Source organism: Orycteropus afer, unplaced genomic scaffold (assembly GCF_000298275.1).
Source record: "Orycteropus afer afer isolate SDZICR_OR568_19922 unplaced genomic scaffold, OryAfe1.0 scaffold00192, whole genome shotgun sequence".
In the NCBI taxonomy this organism is placed as follows: domain Eukaryota; kingdom Metazoa; phylum Chordata; class Mammalia; order Tubulidentata; family Orycteropodidae; genus Orycteropus; species Orycteropus afer.
Genome location: NW_006921779.1, coordinates 4432836 through 4458004, shown reverse-complemented (window position 1 = coordinate 4458004; position 25169 = coordinate 4432836). Strand labels below are relative to the sequence as shown.

The following is a 25169-nucleotide window of genomic DNA, read 5'->3' as shown; positions in this document are numbered from 1 at the left end:
TTCAGTCATTCTCAGACTTTACACTGTGTGCAAATGACACAAACCAGCAACACTGTTTGGACTCCATCCCAGGGTCTGCATCATTCAGTGTCTCAATCCAGGGGGTGGTCTTTCCTTGATGCCTCTCCTGACTTGGTTCCTGGCCATTTCCTAATGGTTCTCCAGCCTTCCTGACAATTCTGAGTTGCCTGATGCCTTTTCTATTTAAGTAGTAAGAATTGATTTCAGTATTTGCAACAAAGAACCCTATCTACTACAAGTTGCTTGCACTTTTCCTAGTTTGCTTATTACATGTTGATTTACCAGAGTTATTTACTAACTTGTACAGGGCCCACTTGAGTTGGGCTCATTCATTTCAGGAGCCTTGACTTTCTCTGTTCCCTTCAGATGGGCTCTTTTGTGGTTCTTTTTCTAAGCGTCAGAGGATCACAGACTCCCAATAGTCAGAGTACACTCCCTGGGTCATCTGCTCCAACTTACCACCAGCACCAAAGTCCCTGTACAACACTCCACAGATGCTCCCCGAATCTCTGCCTGATCAATTCCAGTGACAGGCAACTCACTTCTGTGCAAGCTGTTGTTAGGAAGTTCTCAGTAACTTCTACCCACTACCTCTAGTTCTCTTCTGAGGGAACACCTTGTTTTGCATTATATTTCATTTTAAAAGTTGCAGGACTTTAGAAAGTGAAGTAAATGTACTCAGTAAAGTAAAATGAGTTTGGTTTTAAGTATGAGATGATGTGGAGTATTCAGTGAAAGTAAGCTTGTAGTAGGGATGGCGGAGGGACTGAAAGAGCTGTGAGTTAATAGCACAGAAGTAATCTCTGAAGTTACTAAAATGGCCTCTGAAAATAAAGTAATGGAGTACACTGTGCAGAAGAATGCAAACTGAGCACAACAGGGCGTGTAAAACAATTAGTCAGCAATGGGGTGAGAGTAAGGGCTAGAGTGAGAGTGAGAAATGAATGGAGGGAGAGGGAGAGACTGAGGTGAGGGTAAGGAATGGGAAAAAAAGCCAAGGATGAAATAAGGATCAAGTATCTTGTACACTCTCTGGTAACTGACCTGCCCATTTTGACATGTATTTTTTTAAAATTTAATTTTATTGTGGTATAATATATATAATACAGTAAAACTTTTGCCATTTCAACCATTTTTATGTGTAGAACTCAGAGACATTATGTTAACCATGTTATGTAAATATCACCACTATCCCTTTCCAAATTTTTTCATCACCTTTAACAGAAACTCAGTGCCCCTTCAGCAATACCTCCCCATTCCCTTCCACTTGCCTCTGGTAACCACTCATAAACTTTGGTCTCTAGACACTTGCCTATTCTGGATATTTCATATAAGGGGGGTCATTGATCAAGTTTTTACATCGAAGTCTGTATAATATAGGGCAGTCCTCAATCAGAAGCCACTGTGGGAGACGAAAGAGGCATTGTCAGGAAAGCAATACAATTAGGCCGAAGGTTGAGAGTTTTAAGAAAGGTGTTCAGCAGAGCCGAGAGCTTCTAAAAAGTCAAGGAAATTGGGGATGACAAAAGACTATTGGATCTACCAAAGTTGGGACCTGAAGAATTGGGATCTATGTAGTGATAAGAGCTAGGGGTGCTAGGAAGGAGGCAAGTGAGGCAGCTCCAGAAGTGTGGGGTGCTGCCCACATAGCTGAGAAGCTGCTGAGTGAATGGAGAGGAACATGTGGGTGGCTGGACAACGAAGAAGGACAGAAGGGAGCCCTGGAGTAGCAGGGGCTGAAGGTGTGGGTGGCAGTGGTTTGTACAGGAGGAGTCCCTCAGCAGCCATGTGGATAAACAAGGTACAGAAAGCTGCTGAGTGTGATTAAGAGGCAGATGGATACAGATAAAAGGTATCTTGAGGTAGAGAAGAGATGAGAGAGCACATAAAATAATCAGATTGTTAGGCCTCACTTCTTTACTCTCAACTGTAACCTAAACTGAAAGGCCTTTAGGACATCCAGAACCTGAATCAATTATCCTTGGGTGACCCAAAGGCCTCCCCTTCAAAACCTGCTGACCCCAGTGTTTCCAAAGGAAGATGTGAAGTTTTAGAAAGAGGCAGAGTGATGAGGCCAATGTGCACGTTTAGCATCTAGGAGTCCTGGACTCTGCTGGACCTGTGTGGATGGTGTGATCTCACCAGACCTAACACAATTGGGGTTTCATTGGTTTTGAAGAACTCACAGATAAGGTAGTATTATTTTGGGTAGCAGAGGCACCGCTGGTCAGAACAAAAAGAATTTAGACTGTGTGTGGAAGGGGTGTAAAGATAATCAAGTAATGCAAAATAATTCCTATTGGCCTTTGGAATGCATCTTGACATTCTCATTTGAAAAGGGTAAGTTATGATCTGAAAATTTACTGTGGACCAAAGCCAGAAGCTATGCCAGGAAGATTCAACTGCAAAGGGCTTCCTTATCCTGATCCTTCGTAAACACCTCTAACTCCCTCACTGTAAGGTTATCCAGGGCATAATCTAAAGGGAGTAGGGAGTAGGTAAAGGTTGTATTAGTTTTCATATTTTAATTTGGGCCTTTAAGTCTAGGTGTTATGCTAAGTATAAATATGTATATAGATATTTTTTTAATTTGCATTTTTCTATGGTTTCCTGTGACTTGAATTGGTGCAAAAAGGGACAGCTTGGCTTTATATGGGATGCAAACCAGAGTGACTAATCAGATGGCTACAAACCAGATGGAAGTGGATGAAAGAACCCAATCCTGTTTAGATTCAGGGATCCCTTGTTGTTGTTGTTGTTATGTGCCGTCATCTCCGCCCCAAAGCGACCCTTCCTTGGGTTTTCGAGGCAGTATCACTACGGAAGTAGATTGCCCCCATCTTCCTTCTGAGGAGTGGCTGGTGGATTTGAACCACCAACCTTCTGGTTAGCAGTCAAGTGCTTTAGGCATTATGCCACCAGAGCTCCCATGTTATGTTATGTGCCGTCGAGTCGGCCCCGACTCATAGTGACCCCTTCTTGGGTTTCCGAGGCAGTATCACTACGGAAGTAGGATTGCCCAACCTTCCTTCCGAGGAGTGGCTGGTGGATTTGAACCGCCAGCCGTCTGGTTAGCAGGCAAGTGTCTTAGCCACTATGCTACCAGAGCTCCCATAGGGGTCTAAATATAAGGGAAATAAGTGAGTTTTGTTAGAATCATATGAGGACTACATGGGATGACCTTCCTCTTAGAACTGAGGGCTACATAAACTCGTTTCCATTTTGCCCTGCCCCTTTACTCTCAATTTATTAGGTCTTTCCTCTGGGAGCCATTAAAATGTTTTTGTTTAGAAGGCTTTTCTAGAGCTTCCTCTTGCATAACACACAGTGGTTCTAACACTAGGGTAAGAACAGAGTGGGATGGCTTGAAACTTACTTGAGAAGAGGCTGCAGTTGCAGAAGAAGTGAGAGAACAGGTACAGGCAAAAGCACAGGGATCTCAGGGTCGGGTCAGCGCAAGTGAAAACTCCTGTTCTCAGGCCCCACCTGGGGCAGGACACAAGAATGTAAACTCAACAAATTATCCAGGCAAGCCGACTTTGAGCCAGTGAGCTAGTTACTTCTCTTCACAACAGATGAGGAAACTGAGGCTTGGAGAGGGTAGCTGGCCCAAGACAATATGGTGAGTTTGGGGCAGGTATGGGACCAGAGCCTGGGGCTCTGACACTGACCATGGTGTGCCTTCCTCTGAAGCGCTTGAGTATTGTATGAGGACAGCTTTCTACCCTGTTGGCTTGGCTTTAGTGTACTCACAGAGTTGTACAACTGTTATCACTAATTCCAGAACTCATGGTGACCCTAAGCATGTAGAGAAGAACCGTACTCCATAGGGTGTTCATGGCTGTGGCCTTTTAGAAGCAGATTGTCAGGCCTCACTTCCGAGGTACCTCTAGGTGGGTTTGAGTTGCCAACCTTTATGGTTAGCAGTGTGGCATTTAACCATTTACATTACCCAGGGCCTCCCTGGCCTGTTTTTAAATGAACACTGACATGTTAGAATGCAGTACACACTAAGCCAGTTTCATTCTTATCTTCCTGGAAGGCAGCTATGCTCACCACTATACCACCAGCGCCATTCTCATCTTCTTTATTCTTTGCCTGTTCCCAACTCCCATATTTTCTCTGGATGCCCTGAACCACCACAGAAATAAACTTGTTCTTCTCAATTATCTGTGCAAGTTCAGGGACATGAAACCCAAAGATTACCTCATCCCAGAGCTGCCTCACCAGAGATTTATATCTTGTTTATTTACTGAGAGGATGACAGGTTTGAAATCATCAGCACTGCTCTGGGATAGGTAAAGGGAGGAGGCTATTGCTTCCTGGTAGTTCATGGTCTACTGCCAAGGCCCTAGGACATGCTCAGAGCAGACAGTGAGGTTCGGGTTTGTTATAACATGGGGGGAGTCAGACTCAAAACAGGACAGAGCCTTCCCCTTCCTCTCTCACCCAAGTAGGCCAACTGGTGCCAAATTGCTTACAACAGACTAAAGTAGAAGGCACTTTGTATACCCATAGCGGCTGCTTAATAGCACAATATGCTTCTCCCCAACAGACCTTTTAGGGAGTTCTTTGCAGGTAAAGGAGCATAACTTTAATGGGTTAAGAAGCAACTTATATTTGGAGATTTCCCTTTCTGTATCCAAATCTTTTGCTTTAGGCTGGCCAAAGGGCCACTTCTCTGGCCGTCACATTCCAGAACTGTTTCCCTCCACTCTTCCTAGAATGAGAGAGGTCAAAGTGGTCCCTGTAGTCAGTCCCATCTCAGAAGATGGTCAGCTCAGCTCAGTTTTCCCCCTACCCTCTGCCATTCTAGATGTTCCCTCCGTAAGACTGAATGGACCTTGGCCTCTGGATTCTGGTGGCATGGAACCCACCTGTTACTTAATTCTAGGGGGAAACAAGTGGTTGAGGGCTTTTTGTTCACCCCCTGAAACAATGAGGGAAGGCTTGGCCTGAGGTATTTTAAGTGGATCCCAAATAGACTTGGCATCCAGCCTCACAAAGGGAAGTAGTTAAGCTGGTCCATGCAGAGGGAAGTGGCATACCAGGTGTGCCTTCCATGCACCCAACTTAAGGCTCTTCTTGGTGACTGAGGGTGGAGGAGAGGAGCCAGGTGTCATAGCACATCATGCTGGTATCTTCAGAAGGCAAGAATGCTACTTGGCAGAGGAAGGAGTAAGGAGTACATGTCATGCTGAAAAGGAAAGTATTTTCTTAGTGCACGTCTCTACATGGTATAAGCCACATCTACATATGAAGAGAGATGTGCAGAGAACTACAGAAACCCACATGCCACTGATGGGTCTAGATGACTGCTCCATGTGCCTCTCTGAGGTGACAACTCCTTATACACCAGGGAGTCGAGGACTGTCTAAACTGAGTCCCAGCTGTTTGACACAACTGCCTTTCCCATTTATTTCACACTCACCTATGAAGGAGGACACATTCCAGAGAGCTCTGAAGTCTCTGTTATGATTTGCCAGCCCTGTGAGATGTACAGCCCCATAGGTAAGCTGTAATAGTCAAAGTGGCAACAGGAGTGTCCCCTTACTGATTCTGGGGCTTGAGATCACAGCCAAGGATGCTTTGGATGGTTGCCATGAAATCAGAAAGAAAGTGGGAAAGGTCCAGTTTAAAAGCCAGAATATATTTTGCTGAAAATATACATATGCGTGTGCCTTCAAGAGTGTGTGCTTCCTGAGGGAGACTTGCACAGTTTGTTAAAACATAAAACAATGGGTTCACTCAGTAGAAAACTAGCAGCATCATTTTGGATCCTGGGGCCTTGCCCAGGGGTGGTCATCAGGCAGTTTGCTCCGTGCTAGTGGAGGGCATTCCCGGCCAGCACCCCTATAACTCATCCATCATGGCGAGCAAATCATCTCCCTTGTTGGTGCTCCATCGTGGTTGGTCTGTGATCTCAAACTCTCCCATGATCCGAGTCAGCTCTTCATTCCTTTGCTGGTCCTGTTAGAGAAATGAAAGGGAAAGGAAGTGAGGAGGACGTATCAGCAGACTGCCTCTTTGTGCAGTAGGTATTTTGTGTCCCATCACTGAAATGCATTTAAGTTCCTCACTGATTGTCAGGATAAGGACTGTAGTTAACACACAGTGCAGATTCAAGAGAAGTGGGGGTGGGGCTCAAAGTTATTACAAGACAAGGAGGGGACTAAGATTTGACCCTGGGTAATCCCTTGCACAAAGAGCTCTGGTGGCATAGTGGATAAAACATTCTGGCTGCTAACCAGAAGGTTAGTGGTTCAAAGCCACCAGTGGCTCTGCAAGAGGAAGATGAGGTTATCTACCGTAAAGATTTACAGCCTTGGAAACCCAGTGGGGGTCACTATGAATCAGAATCGACTTGATGTCAGTGGAATCTCTTGCACATACCTGGGTAGCTTGTATGTTGATAACTTCATAGGATAATTCTTCTGGCCTAGTTAAAGCTGCTTGTCTAGATGAGATGGTAATGAAAAGGGTCACAGGTTAGGCAGGGCTTTTTCCCTGCTAGCATGACAAGCTGGCTCTTGATAATTTGACCACTTTTTTTTTTTTTTTTCCCGGCTTCATCTTCTGCATTTCCCTTTAACTTTTCACCCTACATCCAGAAAGCCAAGTTCTCCTGCATCTCTGTGCCTTTGCACATACTAAACTCTGCCAAGATTGCTTTCCCCTTCCTCTGCTTGGCAACGCCAAGACCTAGCTCAAATGACAGCTCATCTAATCTACCTGTGTAAAGTCAGACACTCGATCCTCAATTAGAGCATTTATGACTCTAAATGAAATAGCTTAAGTACATGTTTATTCTCTCACTAAGCTGGGAACTTACTGAAGACAGGGTCTAGGTCTTACACTTCATCTTTGTACCACAAGCACTTACAATAGTACCTGCCACACAGAAGTGCACAAAAGAAATTAGTTACCTGAGTAGGGAAAGAGATGGCAACCCTGACCCCAAATATTTGTTGTGAGGAGGATCAAATGAAAGAAGGAATTCAAAAGTGCTTTGTAAACTGGAAAGCACTTGTCAATCTTGGTGAATTACCATCACTATTAGTTTTAGATAAGATATACTTAAGTAGTCTGTTACTAACTGAAAAATTGACAGTTCAAATCCACCCTGAAGTGTCTCGGAAAAAGGCTTGGCAATCTACTTCCCAAAGATCACAGCCATTGAAAACCTTACGGATCACAGGATTACAGCTCTACTAAACACAGGGCGTTACCATGAATTGCAATCGACTTAATGGCAACTGTGTTTTTTTGTTTGTTTGTTTGTTTGGGTCTAATCCCAAAGTCATCAAGCTCTGTCTTCTTGTTTAGATCTACTCTGCTAAGTGAAAAATTAGAACTCTTTTGTGAACAATTCTAGAAGATTCTAGCAATTTAATCTTGATGAATTCATCTTTAGGCTATTGAATTTGCTAGTATTTCATTTGTGATTTTTACTTCTGCACTCCTGTTACTGGTTTATGACTGTCACTTTTTTGGTTCTTATCAAACTTAGGAAAAAAAAGTATATGTGTATATATATATGTATATGTGTATCTATCTATCTACCTATCTATCTATCTGTATCTTAACAACAGGTTTCAGACTTACTCTTCTTCTTCATCAGTGGTAAAGAGATTCAACTGGAATCCTGGCTCGGGGCCACTGGGTTTCTTAATCTCCATTCCTCCCATCAGCCTGGCCAAGAAATCCAGCTCTTCTTTAGCAAGAGGATTTGGAGCAATGCTTTCCTACAGAAACAATTTCATGAATTTCAGCCACATGAAGGGAATAGCATTTCCTGCTAAAGACCCCAGAGATCCAGTGCAGTATTATGAAACAAGGTAAAACAATAACTGTCTAAATTATTTCTGGGAAGAACTGGGTCCAAATAAAGCTTAAGAAAACAGGCTTAACCAAAAGAAAACTAATCCACGTCACAAACAGAGGGACTCTAGCAAGGCAGCAAACCAGAAACCTTCACACTTTCAAGATGAGTGGAAGGCCCCAGGAATCCAAGATTCTTCTCAAAAGACCTTCCTCCTTGGAAGAGAAAAGCATTGCTTCCTTGCAGAGTCAGTGCAGTTCCCTCCGCATTTTCATTTACCCACAACAAAGTCTCTAGTTCGAGAGTATTCATGCCATAGGAGCTACCACACTGCCCCCAGGTGGTGACAGTCCTGAATATACCCTCGAGTCCATCCTGTCCTCTCACTGTGGCCACCCTATTTCAGCCTTCCTGCTCCTCTGCCTCTTCTATCACTCTGCCTCCTGCCTAAAAAACAAAGCACAAATTAACACCACATTCAAACCCTTTGTAATCAGGCCCCAATAGCCTTGTTGAGTCATATGTCTGCCTCAATTATGCTATGATCTACCCATGGGGGCGGGGGAGACCCTGTCTCCCTGCTTCCCCTCAACGTGATGCTCCTTTTCCCCTCTGTGCCTTTGCTCATACTGTTACCTCAGTCTGCACACTCTTTTCTCCTTCTCTGTTATTTCTTATCCTACCTACTCTTTAGAGCTCCACTTATGTATCACCTTTTCTGAAAAGTCTTTCTTTTTTTCTTAATTGTGATTTGGGTGAAAATTTACAGAGCAAATTCACTTTCCATACAGCTGTTCACATACACTTTGTCTCATGACATCAACCACAATTTACCACAATGCAATAGCTCCCCTCCCACTTCCTCCTGATAGTTACCTCTTCCCTGTGTCCATCCCTCCATGCACTCCTGCTCCTTGAGCTCTCTCCCTGTGCATAAACAGCCTTTCTTTCTCCCATGATTGTTCTCTACAAGGAGTGCATCTACCTCAGGTAAATGTTTAACTCATATCTGAAAAGTCTTCTTGATCCCTATCCTCTGCTCTTCACCCCAGGGGACAGAATATACTTTCTTCCAGGCCCGGTATGGTACTTTGTTCAGAATACCCAGCTAGCTCTTCTTACACTGTGTTATGGTTATTTCTTTCTCACTGTCTTTCCCAGGGTACTATACCCCATTTGGGAGCTCTCGTAGCATAGTGGCTAAGGCACTTGACTGCTAACCAGAAGGCTGGCGGTTCAAACCCACCAGCCACTCCTCGGAAGGAAGATGGGGCAATCTACTTCCATAGTGATACTGCCTCGGAAACCCAAGAAGGGGTCGCTATGAGTCGGGTCCGACTTGATGGCACACAACAACAACATACCCCATTTAGGATGGGATCACATCTCCATCAGCTTTGTATTCCTGGGTACCCAGGCCACAGATGCAGTTCAATAAATTTTGCTGAATAATGGAATATTCCATGATTTGTCCTATAGACAGCAAGTAGCTAGTTCAGTGAAAATTTATAAAGACAGAATTCAGAGAACCTAAAATCCCATTTTGACCTTAGTTACCACATCACTATAGAGGAAATCGCTAAAAAGAGATGCTTTATACAGTACTGCATTGTCAGTGAAGGCAAACATGGGTATATGGATGAATAGATGGGTGGACAGGCTGAACTATTAGGTATGTCTATGAAATAGGGAGTGTATCCAAGAATATGTATAGGGTTGGCAGACAATGGTCCTATAAGTTTATGTGAATGATCAGAATTTCCAGGTATATAGTAGAGCTGACAAGGGGCAAGGTTGTGGATACTGCTTGGTCACAGCCAGCTACCCAGAGGGATCAAGCAGTTGAACCTGTAGACTTGGGACCACAGCTGCAGGGGACATCAAGCTCAACTGGCGTAACATACTTATAAAACATTGTTCCACCTCCTACTTTGATGAGTAGCGACTAGGATCTTAAAAGCTAGCAAGCTGCCATCTAGATCCAACGATGGATCTCTCCTTGTCCAGAGCAAAGAAGAATGAAGAAAACCAAAATTCATGGAAACAATTAGTCCTAGCGACTGGTACACCACCCAATCTGCAGCCTATATGACTATGAGACCAGAAGAACTAGATGGTGTACCATTGTCATCCACTTGGAAGGGGATCTATGTAGGAGATCCTTGATAGAGAGGGAGAACAATGTGGAACAAAACTCAAAATCATTTGGAGAAAAAAAAAAAAAAAAAAATGGGGGGGAGGGACCAGGTTTGGTGGTCCGATAGAGCCTAAAATTACCTAATTAGATCACTAGAAGTCTCCATGAGAAATGACAATTAAAAACCCGTGTTCTTCAAACAAATCTGAGTTCTTGTAAGGCTGAGTGGAGAAGATTGCAACCAATGAGGGAAATGACGTCTAAACTGTTCCCATCCTTGTCCCTATGCACGTTTTAAATCTAGAATTAAGCTCAGAAGGTAAGTAAGGAGGCAGATGCTTACCTCTGTCCGTGAAGCTAAGTTCTTTGATGCTCCAGACATATGTGTTTCCACAGGTCGATTCACACTGTACCTGATGTCAAAAAGAAAATGGTGCAAATGTTATTCAGCCGTTTATAGTGAACTCCTAATTCATAGGCATAATACACAGTTTATTCTGAGGCATTAAATAGCATCCAGAAAGGTGCTGGGAGTATAGAATACAATTCAGTGGGTGTCAGCCTCTCAGGTTTCACTTCTTCCCAAAGAAAACTACTTGGGAAAGCTGAATGGAAATGGCTGCTCTTGTAGAGGAATGTGTTTCACTGAAAAAACATGTAACATTACATGAAAGCCAAGTCCTTCTGGATTTCCACTGCAAAAATAAGTTTTTAGCTGGTTTTCTTTTGTGACTATTTAAAATTTTTAACCTGTTGTGTTACCTTATGTTTGGGTTTCTTGGGTGCTCTTTGAAAATGTCAGGGCTCTATGTGCATTGTTGCTATGGGGACATCATCACTCTACTTGTCAGCAGGTATTTTCATAGAAGTCAAGCTGGTTGTTTAAATGAAATGACCTCCCTTGGACTTGAATTCACTCAGGGAGGGAGAATTTGCTTACATGTTAGTTCCCAGTTTCAGGACTCGGTCTCCATAAAGCTCAAAAGAACCCTCTTTTGGTGCAGGGACATAGTTCCCACCATGCTTGAATTCGACCTTCTTCACTTCTTCCCCTCTACCATTGAACATTCTGCAATACAAAGTACGACATGATGGAGTCTTATCCAAGCTTGGATAGTCCTGGAGGCTTTTTTTTTATTCTTTGTACTATGAGACAAAAAGGAATTCATGCACTCTTTCAAGATAAAGATGCTTGTTTAGAGCATCTGGTTATGGTAATAAAAATAATACTGTAACAATAAGTGATGTTTATTGAGCCCATGTAATGTGCCAGGTGCTGCAGAAACACTTTACAGCCCTATTATTCATCCTCACTGTCACCATAGCACAGATGAAGAACTCAGCTCTGAAGAACTGGATGGCCTGCAGGCTACTGGTGGACCCAGGATTAGGACCTGACCTCTTAAATGCTGTTCTTAATTGAGGAAAGGAAGAGCCCGAGCAGAGCCGGGGGGGGGGGCGCCTCAGCAGTGCTGCACTCTCTGTGGGGCCTACACGGAGGTTTCCTGGCACCTGACATGTTGACAATCACTGTTAAGAATTCACCTGATGAGTCCGGGAACTTCAGTTCCCCAGGGAACAGGCCCGGACACTGGCAACACAAATCGACCATTAGAATTTTGAACTTTGTCCTTTAGAAATATGGATACCTGGGGGGGAAAGATACGGTTATTGTCATTTTCCTTATAATGTTCTCATAGACATAAGCATTCTGAGAATAGAAAGTGTGTAATGGCTCTGGAATGTAAGAACTGAGTTTACAACAATAACAAGAGAGAGACATAGTAACCAGCACCTGCACATTATGGGGTTTTCACTACAGAACTTCTTCTTCAATCGCACAGCAGCCTGCTAAGTGAGTTCTGTTATCCCATTTTACACATGAAGAAGCCGAGGCTCACAGGGCAAAGTGACTTGCCCCAAGAGAAAAGTAAGAGGTAGCCAGGATTCAAAACCAAGGCTGACTCCAGATTCCACACCTGCTCCATAGTTGCCTGTGAACTTTTCACACAGTGAGTCGGCTTGAGCTATCTCATCAGCCCCATTTTATGGGTGAGGACTCTAGCTCAGAGATTCAGACACGCAGGGTCACCCAGCTCACAATGACTACAGCTGGGGATTTAAACCAGGTCTACAAACAGGTTCATTTAGGTTTGACCCTCCTGCTGAAAATCCACCTTCCCACCCCATATACTGAATTAAAACCTACAAAGTAACAAGATCTGCAGGTGATTCTTGTTACAATGTAGGTTCTGATTCCATATACCTGAGGGAGAAATTTTCAGCAGGGGTACAAACTAGAATGAACTGGTTCAAAGGCCTGGTTTAAATCCCCAGCTCTGCTTTAGATTCCTATGGTTTTGACGCTGGAGCCTGAGTTCTCACCAAGTGCTGATGAGAAGCTGGTCTGGAGCAGGTGGGGCCAGTTGCTGTAAGAGTTTAAAGGGCGTTAATATGACTGGAGACACCACTTTATGCATATTTCTACTCCCTGTTTGAGTGACTCAGTTTAAATGCGATAAAGATGTAGCAGTTAGCCAGTCTCACTGGGTCTTAGCTTCCTCATCTGTAAAATGAAATAAGTAATCTTGAAGGTACTTCCCAACTCTAAAATCCTACAAGTCTACATTGGTAATATCAACAATAAGCCTCTGTTGTGTGCAAAGCAATGAAAATACAAAGTGATAACAGAACTTGTAAGCTGGCAGGATGAATATTGACGTCAGACAGTCTAGGCTCAAATCTCTGCTGGGCCACTTCCTGGCTCTGGGTGTTTGGTAAGTTACACAACCTTTCTGTGCATCAATTTTCTCTGTGGTAAACTGAGGTTAATAGCAGTACATACTTAAGGGGTTACTGTGACATTAAATCAGATAATGTATTAAAAGCTATTATCATACAGCCAGACACATCATTAAGTGCTCAATAAATAAGAGCTCATATTCTTATCACTATACCAGATAAAAAGTAAAAAGAAAAACAAAACAAAACAAAAACCAACCAACCAAATCCAAAACATTACACAGCAGAATATGCTAAACAGTATATTATCCCATTGTGGAGAATGACTATAGGCATGGCAGTGGGCGGGTAGGGATCACTGTGGGCTTGAAGCTGGGTTGGGGAGGAAGGTGGGTATAGAGATGGCAGAGATGGGCACAAGACATGTTTTGGGGGGATGAGTAAACTAGTTTGGTCAGAAGGTTTGGCTGGATGGCCTTTAAGGACTTTTGAACTTTGAGATCCTGTGAGCAAAGGATGTGAGTACAGGCATGGAGAGAGAAAACTGGGAGGGAGAAGTGGGAATATATACACTTGTTGGACCCTCTGCTGGCCTAATTCTAGTAAGGTTGACTATGTCATAGTAGAGCTGAAGTGTACAAATTTAAAAGTCATGTGTGCATCTGTTTTCGACCTGAGAATCTGCCCTCCACTGGAAGGACTGTTTGTCTGCTTGCCCAGCCCCTCTGCTGGCCCTTACCCGTGATTCTTCTGTACCCTGTCCTCTCACCTCATCTTTTCTTTCCAAGGATTATCTCATCTGTTCCCATAACTCAGTGTTCACCTCCATGCTGATGGCTTCCAAATCTTGAGCTCCCACTCAGCCATCTTTCCTGGGGGTCTGACCCATCTCTTTTATTGTCTATTTGACATGCCTACTGGTAGGTTCCACAGGATGCAATTCAAATTCACCCTGCTCAGAACAGGGCTCATCATTTGTCTTCCCAAACCCGCTTCTCCTCCAGAGTTCCCAGTTTCAGTGAAGGACCCAATCTCAGTCAGTGGTCACCAAGTCAGCACCCATCACCTTCCCAAGTCTATTCAGTCCCTAAGCCCTGTCAATCTCTTTGGTAAACTGGGGTTTAATGATCAACCTTATGATCACTTCTTTTATACGGCTCCTCCTCCTCACCTCAACTACTGCTCCCCAGTACAGACATGTACCATCTCTTGCCTGGCACACCGTAGGTGCCTCCTAACTGGTCTTCCTGCCTCCCTTTCTTTAATTCATCCTCTTATCTGCAGCTAAAGAGATTCTTCTAGACTCATAGCTGACCATGACCCTCTGTGCTCAAAACCTTTCAGTGTTTCTCCGCTGCTCACCAGATAATGTCCCCACTACACTCAACTAATTGCAGCCCTCCTCCTCCACAAATAGATGAGGCAGTTACACGCCTCTGTGCCTTTTCTGAGATGATGTTCTTTGCCGCGGGTGTCATTCTTCGCCCCTCCCCTTGCTTTCCACATGTCTGGTGAAAACCCCTTTCTTTCAAAACGTACCAGATCTTCTATGAAGACTTGGCTAATTCCCTTTGGTAGAACCCTCTCCTTTGTACCCTGTCTACACTCTTCTGAGGATTAAATGTCTGTGAGGCACTTACTGTGCTGCCCCCCCTTCTCTGATGAGTTCCTTGAGGACAGGGATTGTGTTTCCTATGGAAAGAAGAAAGGCATGTCACTGAGCTGTGAGGCTGAAATGCTGGAGAAGACAGCTCAACAGACACTCATGTTCCCCAGGATGATGTCGGGACTCCAGCAGGGAGGAGGAGAGTGACTGTGGTTGAGGGACTTGGCAATCAGCTTAAGTGGTGCGCTAGGTATGTATACTGAGTGAGTACACCTGTGCTCACTGAGTACAGGGCTTTGCATAGTGGTAAGGTTCATGGTAGGAGCTGTGGTGGTGAAGTGGATAAGGCACTTGATTGCTAACTGGAAGGTCAGTGGTTCAAACCTACCACCCATTCGTGGAAGGAAGATGGGGCGATCTACTTTTGTAAAGATTTACAGCCTCAGAAACCCAATAGGGGTCGCTATAAGTCAGAAACGATTTGATGGCAGTGAGTTTGGTCTTTGGTTTTTAAGGCAGGGCTTCCAACTGGGTTATTCCAGTTCAACCCCCTGCTGAGAATTTGCATTTCCACGCCAGATATACAGTACTGCATCAGAATCTACATTTTAACAAGATGCCCAGGTAATTCTTATAGATCTTCTGTATACATAAGAATCACCTGGGGATTTTGTTTAAGTGTAGATTCTGATTCAATATACCAAAAAAAGCCACACTCACTGCCATCGAGTTGATTCCGACTCATAGGGACCGCCATTAGGTTTCCAAGGCTGTGAATCTTTATGGGAGCAGACTGTCTCATCTTTCTCCCATGGAGCGGCTGGTAAATTCGAACCTCCAACCTTTTTTGGTTAACAGTTGAATGCCTTAACCACTGCACCACCCACAGCTCCTTAGTATATGGGGAGCAGGGTGGAAATGCAAATTCTCAGCAGAAAGTCAAGCCAGAATGAAGCGGTTCAAAGCCCTGGTTCATGGTCTCACCTGAAGAGAGCTAAGTCTGTGAGGGTGGGAAACTGGCAGAAGCTGACCCTGCTTCTCTTATCTGGCCTTCAGATGAGGGAGGATGATCAGCCTCCACCAATAGAGAGAAGACTTCAAATATCATCTATATGCTGTGTGCTGAGGAATCTCACATTGATGCCCCAGCCTGTACCTCTTCCCTGAGCTCCAGATTTAGATTTGTATCACTACTTGGGTCACATCCAGAAATTGCTACTTGGGTGCCTAACAGGCAAGTCAAATTTAACTATTAATTTTTCTACCTAAATATACTTCCTCATCTCAGTAAATGGCACCACCAGTTGCTCAGGACAAAAACTTAGTACTGTCATTTTTATTCTTCTGTCTCTCATTCTCCACATCCAATCTCTTGGTCAGTCTTTTTGGTCTTGCCCAAAGGTATATCCCAAATGTGAACCAAACCAAAACCCAGTGTCATCATGTTGATTCCGACTCATAGTGACTGTATAAGACAGAGTTAAATCACCCCATAGGATTTCCAAGGCTGTAAATCTTTATAGAACCAGACTGCTTCATCATTCTCCTGTGGAGTGGCTAGTGGATTTGAATCGCTGACCTTTTGGTTAGCAGCCAGATGCTTTAACCACTATACCACCAGAGCTCCTTCAAGGGTGAACATTTCTCACTGTCTCCACTGCTGGCACCTAATCCAAGCACTCGTAGCTCTTACCTAGATTTCTGTAAGAGATTTCATGTTCTACATCTACCCTTGCTCCATATATACAGCTTATCTTCCAGAAAATAAATCCAATCACATTACTCCTTGCTTTAAAATATTCAATATCTTCTTTTTGCTTTTAGAATAAAATCCAAAGTTCTTACTCTGGCCTAAAGTTAAGGCTGATAGTCAGCTATGGGGACCAGTTTATTTACGATGGTCATATGCTCTGGTTAGTCAGTGCCCTTGCTGCACAGCTTGCTAAATTAACTCTGAGTGTCACTCCTGCCTATGAGGTATGCTCCACTCACACTGGCTTTTTGTCCAAGGAACACATTATGCTTTGTCCCACCTAAGGGGCTTTGAACTTGCGGTCCCCTCAGCTTAATGCTCTTCCCTGAGATGTTTGTAAGTTATATTCTCAACTGAAATGTCTTGTCAGAAGAGTTGCCCTTGACTCTAACTCTATTATCTAAAGCTGTACTTGTTCAACACAGCAGCCAACAGTCAAATGTGGCTATTTAAATTAGTTTAAATTAAATAAATAAATTTATTTTCTCATTAACACTAGTGCATGCTCTCTCTCTCTCTCTCTATATATATATATATAAATAATTTTTTAATTGATTTTTTTATTATGATTTCGGTGAAAGTTCATAAATTGGTTTTCCATTCACCACTTCATACACACTTTGTCTTGTGATACTCACTGGATCCCCACAATGTCACAGCACTCTTCCCCCTTCCTCGTGTTTGCCATTTCCCTTCGTCCTCCTTTCCTATCCCTTGCTGCCCTTTTGATATCTCATATGGTTGATTGTTCTAATAAGTGCATGTTGTTGTTGTTGTTATGTGCCATCGAGTCAGACCCGACTCATAGCAACCCCTCCTTGGGTTTCCGAGGCAGTATCACTATGGAAGTAGATAGCCCAACCTTCCTTCCGAGGAGTGCCTGGTGGGTTTGAACCGCCAGCCTTCTGGTGAGCAGTCAAGTGCCTTAGGTACTATGCTATCAGAGCTCCCAATAAGTGCATATTTTCCTGGTATTATTGTTCACCTTATAGGCCTATTGTTTGGCTGAAAGTTGAGCCACAGGGGTTGAGTTCAGTTCCTGGCTTAGAAAGTATCTAATGGCCATAGGCTTGGTGATTCCACCAGTCTCTATCAGACCAGTAAGCCTGGTCCTTTTTATGATTTTGAGTTTTGTTCCACATTTCTCTCTCACTCTATCCAGGACCTCTTATCATGATCCCTTTCAGAGTGGTCAGAAGTGATGCCTGGTACCACCTAGTTTTGGTCTTGGGGTCGAGGCTGGGGTTCACATGGTCCATTAGTCTCTTGGACTAATTGTTACCTTGCATCTTTGATTTTTCTCCACTCTTTTTTGCTCCAGATGGGCAGAGACCCAATAGTTGCACCTTTACATTAGTTATATTTCAAGTGCTCAATAGCCACGTATGGCAAGTGCCTATCATATTGGACAGCACAGATATAGAACAGTTCTACTATCATAGAAAGTTCTTTTGGATAGTGCTTGTCTAAAGCAACTTCCCATCCTAAATGCACTCTATAACTTTACCCCAAATTACTATCTTTCTAAAAGTTATCAGTGTATTAGAATAACTTACTTTACTTGCCTTTTCCTATTAGCATGTTCAAGGCAGGGACTCTGCCTTGTTCACCTATGTACCTCAAACACATAAAACAGTGCCTGGCATGTGGTAAGCATTCAATAAATGTTTGTTAGACTACCAATTTTCTAGGGATTAGATATTGCCAAGGGAATAGTAGAGTGGAAGTGTAAGAAATATTCTATGAAAAGACTAAGATGGAATTAAGTTTTCCAACAATGGAAACAATGGAAAGAACAGGAAAAAAGTCCATGATAGAAGAAGGATGGCTGGGGAGAAAAGTGCACACTGAAAAAAGTGTGAGCAACCCGAGGAGCCTACCCTTTAGGAGGTGCAGTGCAGTGAATTACTTTATACGGCCTGTTCTGGTTACCTAGTGCCGCTCTGAAAGGAATATATACCACAAATGGGATGGCCGTAACAAACAGGAGTTTATTCTCTTACAGTTCGGGAGGCTAGAAGTCCAAATTCAAAGTGCCAGGCTCTAGGGGCTGTGTGAAAGCCCCTCAACCTTGGGCTTCAGCTCTGCCTCTTGCTCCCAGCCCACTGAAGCCAGAGGCATCTCTTCACTCAGGCAAGTAAGTACTGGCTGCTGAGGCTAACAAGCCCAAGGTCAACAAATAAAATGGCACAGTCCCGATTTTACCAAACCACATGGCAGGCCATTAACTTAAGTCCATTTAAAGTCCCAAGGTTGGCAGAGCATGGCAGGCTGCTGAACAAAGACACAGCTACACGCAGGGTTCAAGTGTGCCATGAGCTACATACTATCCACAAGGCTTCTCCTTATATATAGGAAGCAGACCATATTCCCTAAGGCAACTACTCAGCTGCTCATAGTAGATTCCACCATGAAGTTGATTACCAGTCTCATCATGGGGAATACTACATTCAGCTGCCCAGCCACTTAACCAGGCCCAGCCAAGTTGACACATAAACTTAACCACCACACGGCCCTTCTAGCCATAGTTCCCCATTTTGTGATGTATTGTAAATCCTAGCCTCCATGCTCTGGTCATGGTCCCATTTTGGAGTGAGTTGTTTGCTATGTTAACGAGGCAGGATTAGGGTAGGATGTATCTTGAGTCACCACATTACTACAGGGTATGATCTGCATCCAATAATATATGAATGCTCAGGCAAAATTTGCTCTCTTGTTCTGGATCCTACATCTGGTTTGTAATCATCTGACCTCTGGTTCTTGGGACTTGAGACAGCAGCCAGTCATCTGACCTGTCAATTTGGGTTCTACAACCACGTGAGTGAGGAGAATCCTTACTTGCCACAACTGTGTAAGCTATTTCCTTGTCAGAATGTGAATTCTGCGAGATGTTACAGTCAAATACAGAATCCTGATACTGGAGGGAGAGTAATGAGAGGAGGAGGAGTAGTTGATGTTAGCGATGGAGTGATGTTAGAGGTGACAGAATTTGGAAAGGTTGGACATTTGGGACCTCTTTAACCTCCGCCTCACAGGGACCAGCCTTGTGCTGATTCTTCTAAAAGAAATTATTCGAACAGAGATGTTCTGGAGGGTTGAAGGGTGTTGGAATTAAGATAGTTGTAAATAGTTGGTCAAGATTCCAAACAGAGTTGGTCTTAGTGCAGTTTCTGGCCAAGCCCTACTGCACAGATCAAGGGCCTTGACGACACTAATGTGATTTCAGGTTGTTTGGTGATATCACAGAAAGCTTTGGATATCAGGATGAGCAGTTTTGTATTTCCTTTTGTTAAAAAATGAGCAAGGGTGTAATCAGAACTGTTTTCTTTAGTTAGTTTTGCTAACAAGTCTAAAAACTATGAGAACAAGTTTGAAAACAGAGAAAATCTGTATATGCAATCACAAATTGCAACTGAGCAGAAATATCATTAAAGACCAGACTTGGAAAAGCAGTCTACATGCTACAGATCAGTGGTAAAATACTGTCAGGACATGTGACTTCTGTTTCCCATAATGAAGGTTCTGATAGTTCTGATATCTCATTGCCTGCCCATTTAGCAATTCAAACTTAATACATTGCGTGGTTTAATAGTTTAATGATTTTGCCATAAATTTATTATTAGAAAAATCTTTTCATTATAATGAATTTTACCTTGTCAGAATTGAGAAATCAAGATGTCTGCTTATATTTCTACAGTCTCTAAAACAAAGTCCAAATATGCACTGCCTTGATAATAATATGATGCATCACTTTCAATATTTTAAAACTTAATGGGTAAACTTAATCTAATTTATATTTTAAGATTTTCTCTTATAATCAATGAATATTAAAGATCTTAATTTATATTGATGTTACTGTTGTCCCATTCATGGCAAATGAAATTGTTCATGAGAGTTAAAAACAAAATTGACTCATCGCAGCACTATTTACAATAGCCAAAACTTGGAAACAACCTAGATGTTCAACAACTGAGGAATGGATAACCAAACTTTGGTACATTCACACAATGGAATACTATGCAATGCTAAAGAATAATGTAGAATCTGCAAAACACCGCATAACGTGGATGAACTTGGAGGACATTATGCTGAGCGAAATAAGTCAGTCACAAAAGGACAAATATTGTATTAGTCCGTTATTGTAAAAGTTAAGGAAAGGTTTATATATTGGAGGACATTTTCTTTGTTGGTTACCAGGGGTGGGAGGGGAGGGGAGGGAATGCTGTTAGATAGATAGAGATAAATATTGATTTGGGTGAAGAGAAGGGCAATGTACCAAATGTGAGTGACCAATATGGCAGCATTGAGGATGAGAAAGACATAGAGAGTTACATGGGCATTACAGACAACAAATATGAACCCCTTTGCAGATACAGTACTGAGTTGTCAGTGAAAGCAAACATGGGTATAGGGACGGATAGATGGGTGAACAAGCTAAACAATTAGGTATGTCTAAATGGAGAGTGTATCCAAGATCATATATAGGGTTGGCAGACAATGGGCCTATAAGTTCATGTGAATGATCAGAATTCCCAGGTGTATAGTAGAGCTGACAAGGGGCAAGGTTATGGTCATTACTTGGTCACAGCCAGCTACCCAGAGGGACCGAGTAGTTGATCCTGTGGGCTTGGGACCATAGTCGCAGGGGACATCAAGCTCAATTGGCATAACATACTATACAAAACATTGTTCCACCTACTACTTTGGCAAGTAGCGACTGGGACCTTAAAAGCTAGGAAGCTGCCATCTAGATGCAACAACGGGTCTCTCCTCGTCAAGAAGAAAGAAGAAAACCAAAATTAAGGGAAACAATCAGTCCTAGCGACTGGTACACCATCCGATCTGCAACCTATACAGCTATGAGACCAGAAGAACTAGATGGTGCCCAGCTACCACTGCCATCCACTTGGAAGGGATGTAGGAGATCCTGCATAAAGAGGGAGAACAATGTGGTACAAAACTCAAAATCGTTTGGAGGCAAAAAAAAAAAAAGAAGGTGGGGACCAGGTTTGCTGGTCCAATGGAGCCTGGTGTAACCACTGAGACTATGGCCCCTAGCTGCCCTTCAGGTCTGGAATTGAACCCACACCTGTGGTTTCCAGCCAAACAAAGTACAGGCATGTGAGTTAAACATTTACCTCAAGTAGACACACGCCCTGGAGAGAACAATCATGGGAGAAGGAAGGGCTGCTTATGCACAGGGAGATAGCTCAGGGTGCAGAAGAGTATGAAGGGATGGACACTGGGAGGAGGTAACTATGGGGAGGAAGTGGGAGGGGAGCTGCTGCATTGTAAATTTTGGTCAATGACATGAGACAAAATACATGTGAACTGCTGTATGAAAAGTGAATTTACTCTGTAAATCTTCACCCAAATCCTAATAAAAAAAAAAAAAAGAAAAAAAAAAATTGACATCTGAGTTGAAATCTATTTGTCTTCCCTGGTCCATGAAATGGAAAAAAAATCAGGCCCTATATATATTCTATTTCTTCCATTTTTTTGAATTTTTATTTTTTTGAATATGTCGTACTCACACACATACAAAATTTAAAAGGTTCAAGAGTATACAATGGCGAGTTAAGTCTTTCTCCTGTCTTCCTTACAGTTTCCCATTCTCAGGAGGCAACTAGTCTCTTGTATATCCTTGTATATTGTTTCTTGTATATCCTTCCAGAAGCCTTCTGTACTACACACAAACAAGCAAATACATATATACAGGTAGTCCCTGACTTACAATGTATTTCAGTTATGACAAACCACACTTACAACTGTGTTTTTTTTTTTTTAACATCTTATCATTAGTAATATGTACTATATAAGTTTATATGTAATATTTCCAATTCCCAAAGACAGACAAAGATCAGATTTATAAAGAAAGATTCTGATAGTAAAAGGCAGTAATAATGAAAACTAAAAAAAAAAAAAAAAAAGAGGCATCTGACTTAAGTCAGAACAAACTTATTATGAGTGGTAGGAACAGAACCCTGTCCTAAATCAGGGACTACCTGTATTACATATGCTACTTGAGTTAATCCTCCCAACGAGCTCTAAATTAGGTATTATAATTTCCATTTTGCAGACCAAGAAATTAAGATTCAAGAGATATTCATAGTTTGCCCCAAAGTCATGGAGCTAGTGCTGGAGTTGGGATTCAAACAGGAGTGTATGACTCAAGGGCCTGGGCTAGTTTTATCACATTGTACCATCTTTCCCATATCATCTTGCTACATTATGGGAAGGACACAGGTCCTTTCAATGTATTTTTACAAGTTAAGGTATAGAATTACCTGGGATAGGCATGATAGGAGGAAGGAGGGTTAGTAAGGAGGCATAGCCAACAAGAAGTGTAAGGGCCTGCCCAGCGGGAACAGAAATGGAAAGGGAGGGCATGGATATTGAAAAGGCAGATTCTAGGTCAATGAGTTAATTGACCCTGGAAGTGATTAGACAAAGAGCCAAAAACTTAATCAAACCCACTGCCATTGGGTTGATTCCAACTCATAGTGACCCTATAGGATAGAGGACAGTGGAAGTGCCCCATAGGGTTTCCAAGGCTGTAAATCTTTACAGAAGCAGACTGCCTCATCTTTCTCCTGTGGAGCAACTGGTGGGTTTGAACTGCTGACCATCTGATTAGCAGCTGACTGCTTTAACCATGGAAGGAGGATCAATGGTTGCTACTTTGGTTCTGAGTGAGTGAAGGAGTGGTGCTGCCCTCAAAAGAAATTGAGAAAGGAAAGAAATGGAAAGGGAGAGCATGGGGAGTGAGTTTAGCTATAGACATTAAGTTGCAGGCACTGGTAGGCAAACTCATGAAGAATTTCAGTCAATAGGTTGAGATGTGGGTCTGGGTGGCAGAGGTAGGGCAAGGGTGGGGTGGAGGTTGGATTTAGGAGTTGTAGGCAAAGGAGTTGGTAGTCAAAGAGCAGAATGAGACAGGAGGGGGAAGCCTTGGGGACACTAGAAAAGAGTGAAAGGCATTGAGATGGGAGAGGTAACAGAAGGCCAAGATGGTAGGGAGCCATCAAAGTCCAGGAAAGAAGACAGTTTGATGGAGCAGGAGGGCAGCCTCCTGACAGTGTCAGACACCAGAGAGGTCAAGGATTACAAGGCTCTGGAAATGAGATCAGGCTGGTAGGTTTAAGAGCCATTTTCTCTAGAGAAACAAGGGAAGAAATAATATTTTAAAGAAATACCTAAGCTAATTTGAGGGAGAAAGAGGTGTTGTGGGGAATAGAGGTGTCACTGTTTTCCTTGGTCCATTTAAAAACTGCTGAGGTTTGTTATCAAGAAGTTTATTATCATGGAGTCAAACACTGAGGATATCACTTACCAGGCAAAATCTCAGCCCTTGTCTCCCTGACAATGTGCACCTTGCTTCCCTAGTATAGTGGATGCAGGTGTTCACTTACTCGAATGTGCAGGTCCTGGAAGAAGATGAGGAGCGTCTGCCGGATCAGCTGGAACTCCCCAGCAGAGAGACTCCCGTACACCTGCCAAAGGCAAAGCAACAAGAAGGACTTCACTTCCAAAAGTGAGATGAGAAGTGCACTCGGGCAGGGATAGGCAGGCACTGAGGGGTGCAAGCTGGATAAGCAAGGAGGGCACTCAGGTGCTGGGACAAATGGGCCAGAAGAAGAGTCAACATTGCCTCCTCAGTGGGACAAATCCTATTATGTCCTACCCGAGCACAGGCACACTTCATCTCTTCCATTTCCCCACAAGCCTGGAGAGGCTGTTCCTCAAGATTTAGCAGAACATGCATTGCCAACTCCCTTTGAGAAGAGTTGGGAGAAGATAGTTTATGATCTATACCATTGCTTTTGCAATTTTGAAGGCAACAGTAAAAGGGAATAAGATGATAACACCTATTGTATTACTCATTTTGAGTAGACACACAGATTTTTAAAATTTTCTGCAAGACTGGCAGGCTTTGCCATTCTCCATTCTGTTCTTTCTGTCATAGAATCTGCCTGGTCTTAACAGAGGAATGAGAACAACTATTGGGGCTGAGAGGTGATTAACTAATGACAATCTTACTTCAATCAGCTGCCGGAAAGTCTCATCCACTTGATGCAGGATGGTTGGGGAGTCTTGGATGAATTCCTTGATGGCATCTAAATGATTGAAAGTGACCAGCAACACATCCTTGGGACGGGGAGACAGCAATACTTGATATTTGAAAGCCATAGTCATCAGGTCATAGAGCTGCCAACCCACACAACAAACAAAACAAATAGGACCATAAGAGCAGATGTCAGAATCTCCAAACAATGAGTCAGTCAGGCATTTCATGAAAACCAAGCTGGCCTAACTGTATAGCTTGAGTGACCATATGAATTATCACCCAAACCCAGATACTCTGAGAGTAAAAGAAAACCCAGAAAACCAAACTCACTGCCATCGAGTCCATTCCAACTCAAAGTGACCCCCATTGGGTTTCTGAGGCAGTAAATCTTTATACAAGGAGATTGCCCCACCTTCCTTCCTTGGAGTGGCCAGGGGGTTTGAACCACCAACCTTCTGATTCACCATGAAATGCCTTAGGCACCGTGCCACCAGAGCTCCTTAAGAGTAAAAGAGGGCGATACTAATTAAGCCAGGACAATAGCTATGAACTGGGACATTCCTGGGCAAATCAGGACTTCCGATCACCTTATGTATATCACTGATGGGACACACCTGGAATGATACTGGCAGCTGTGAGGTCTTGGACTGGGCACTGGAGTTGGAAAGAGGAAACCCAAATTCAAGTCCCACCTTTGCTGCTAACTTGTGTGACCCTGGGCAAATTTTTTAACCTCTCTAAGCCTGAGTTTTCTCATCTGTCAACAATGCTCCCTAGTTTCCCAATCTTGAGGAGCTGCTGAGATGTAAATGAGATGGTATGTGGGCAAAAGATACCCATTTTCAGACTTCCGGTAAGATGGAGGAATAGGCAGACAAGCGACACAGACCCTCTTCAACAAAGAAAAGAAAAACCAATTGACAGAGATACAGAAGATAATCCTGGAGCCCTGAGGTTTGAAAGGAAGTATACAGAAGTGGATTAGGCACCAACTAGTAGAAAAAACTGAACAAAAACAGT

At 43.1% G+C, this 25169-nt stretch overlaps 1 protein-coding gene across 1 annotated transcript in view; it reads right to left on the bottom strand.

Moving 5' to 3' along the window:
• Nucleotides 1-5874: 5874 nt before the first annotated feature.
• The window catches only part of OSCP1 (organic solute carrier partner 1), a 37688-nt gene continuing 18393 nt past the window's right edge, over nucleotides 5875-25169 (bottom strand). The window contains exons 4-11 of the mRNA XM_042781884.1: nucleotides 24122-24289; nucleotides 23494-23574; nucleotides 11526-11629; nucleotides 10921-11049; nucleotides 10324-10393; nucleotides 7627-7766; nucleotides 6415-6478; nucleotides 5875-5991 (exon numbers count right to left, since the gene is read on the bottom strand). Of these exons, the coding sequence (XP_042637818.1) occupies nucleotides 5875-5991; nucleotides 6415-6478; nucleotides 7627-7766; nucleotides 10324-10393; nucleotides 10921-11049; nucleotides 11526-11629; nucleotides 23494-23574; nucleotides 24122-24289 (873 nt within the window). The remainder of the gene's footprint in view (nucleotides 5992-6414; nucleotides 6479-7626; nucleotides 7767-10323; nucleotides 10394-10920; nucleotides 11050-11525; nucleotides 11630-23493; nucleotides 23575-24121; nucleotides 24290-25169) is intronic.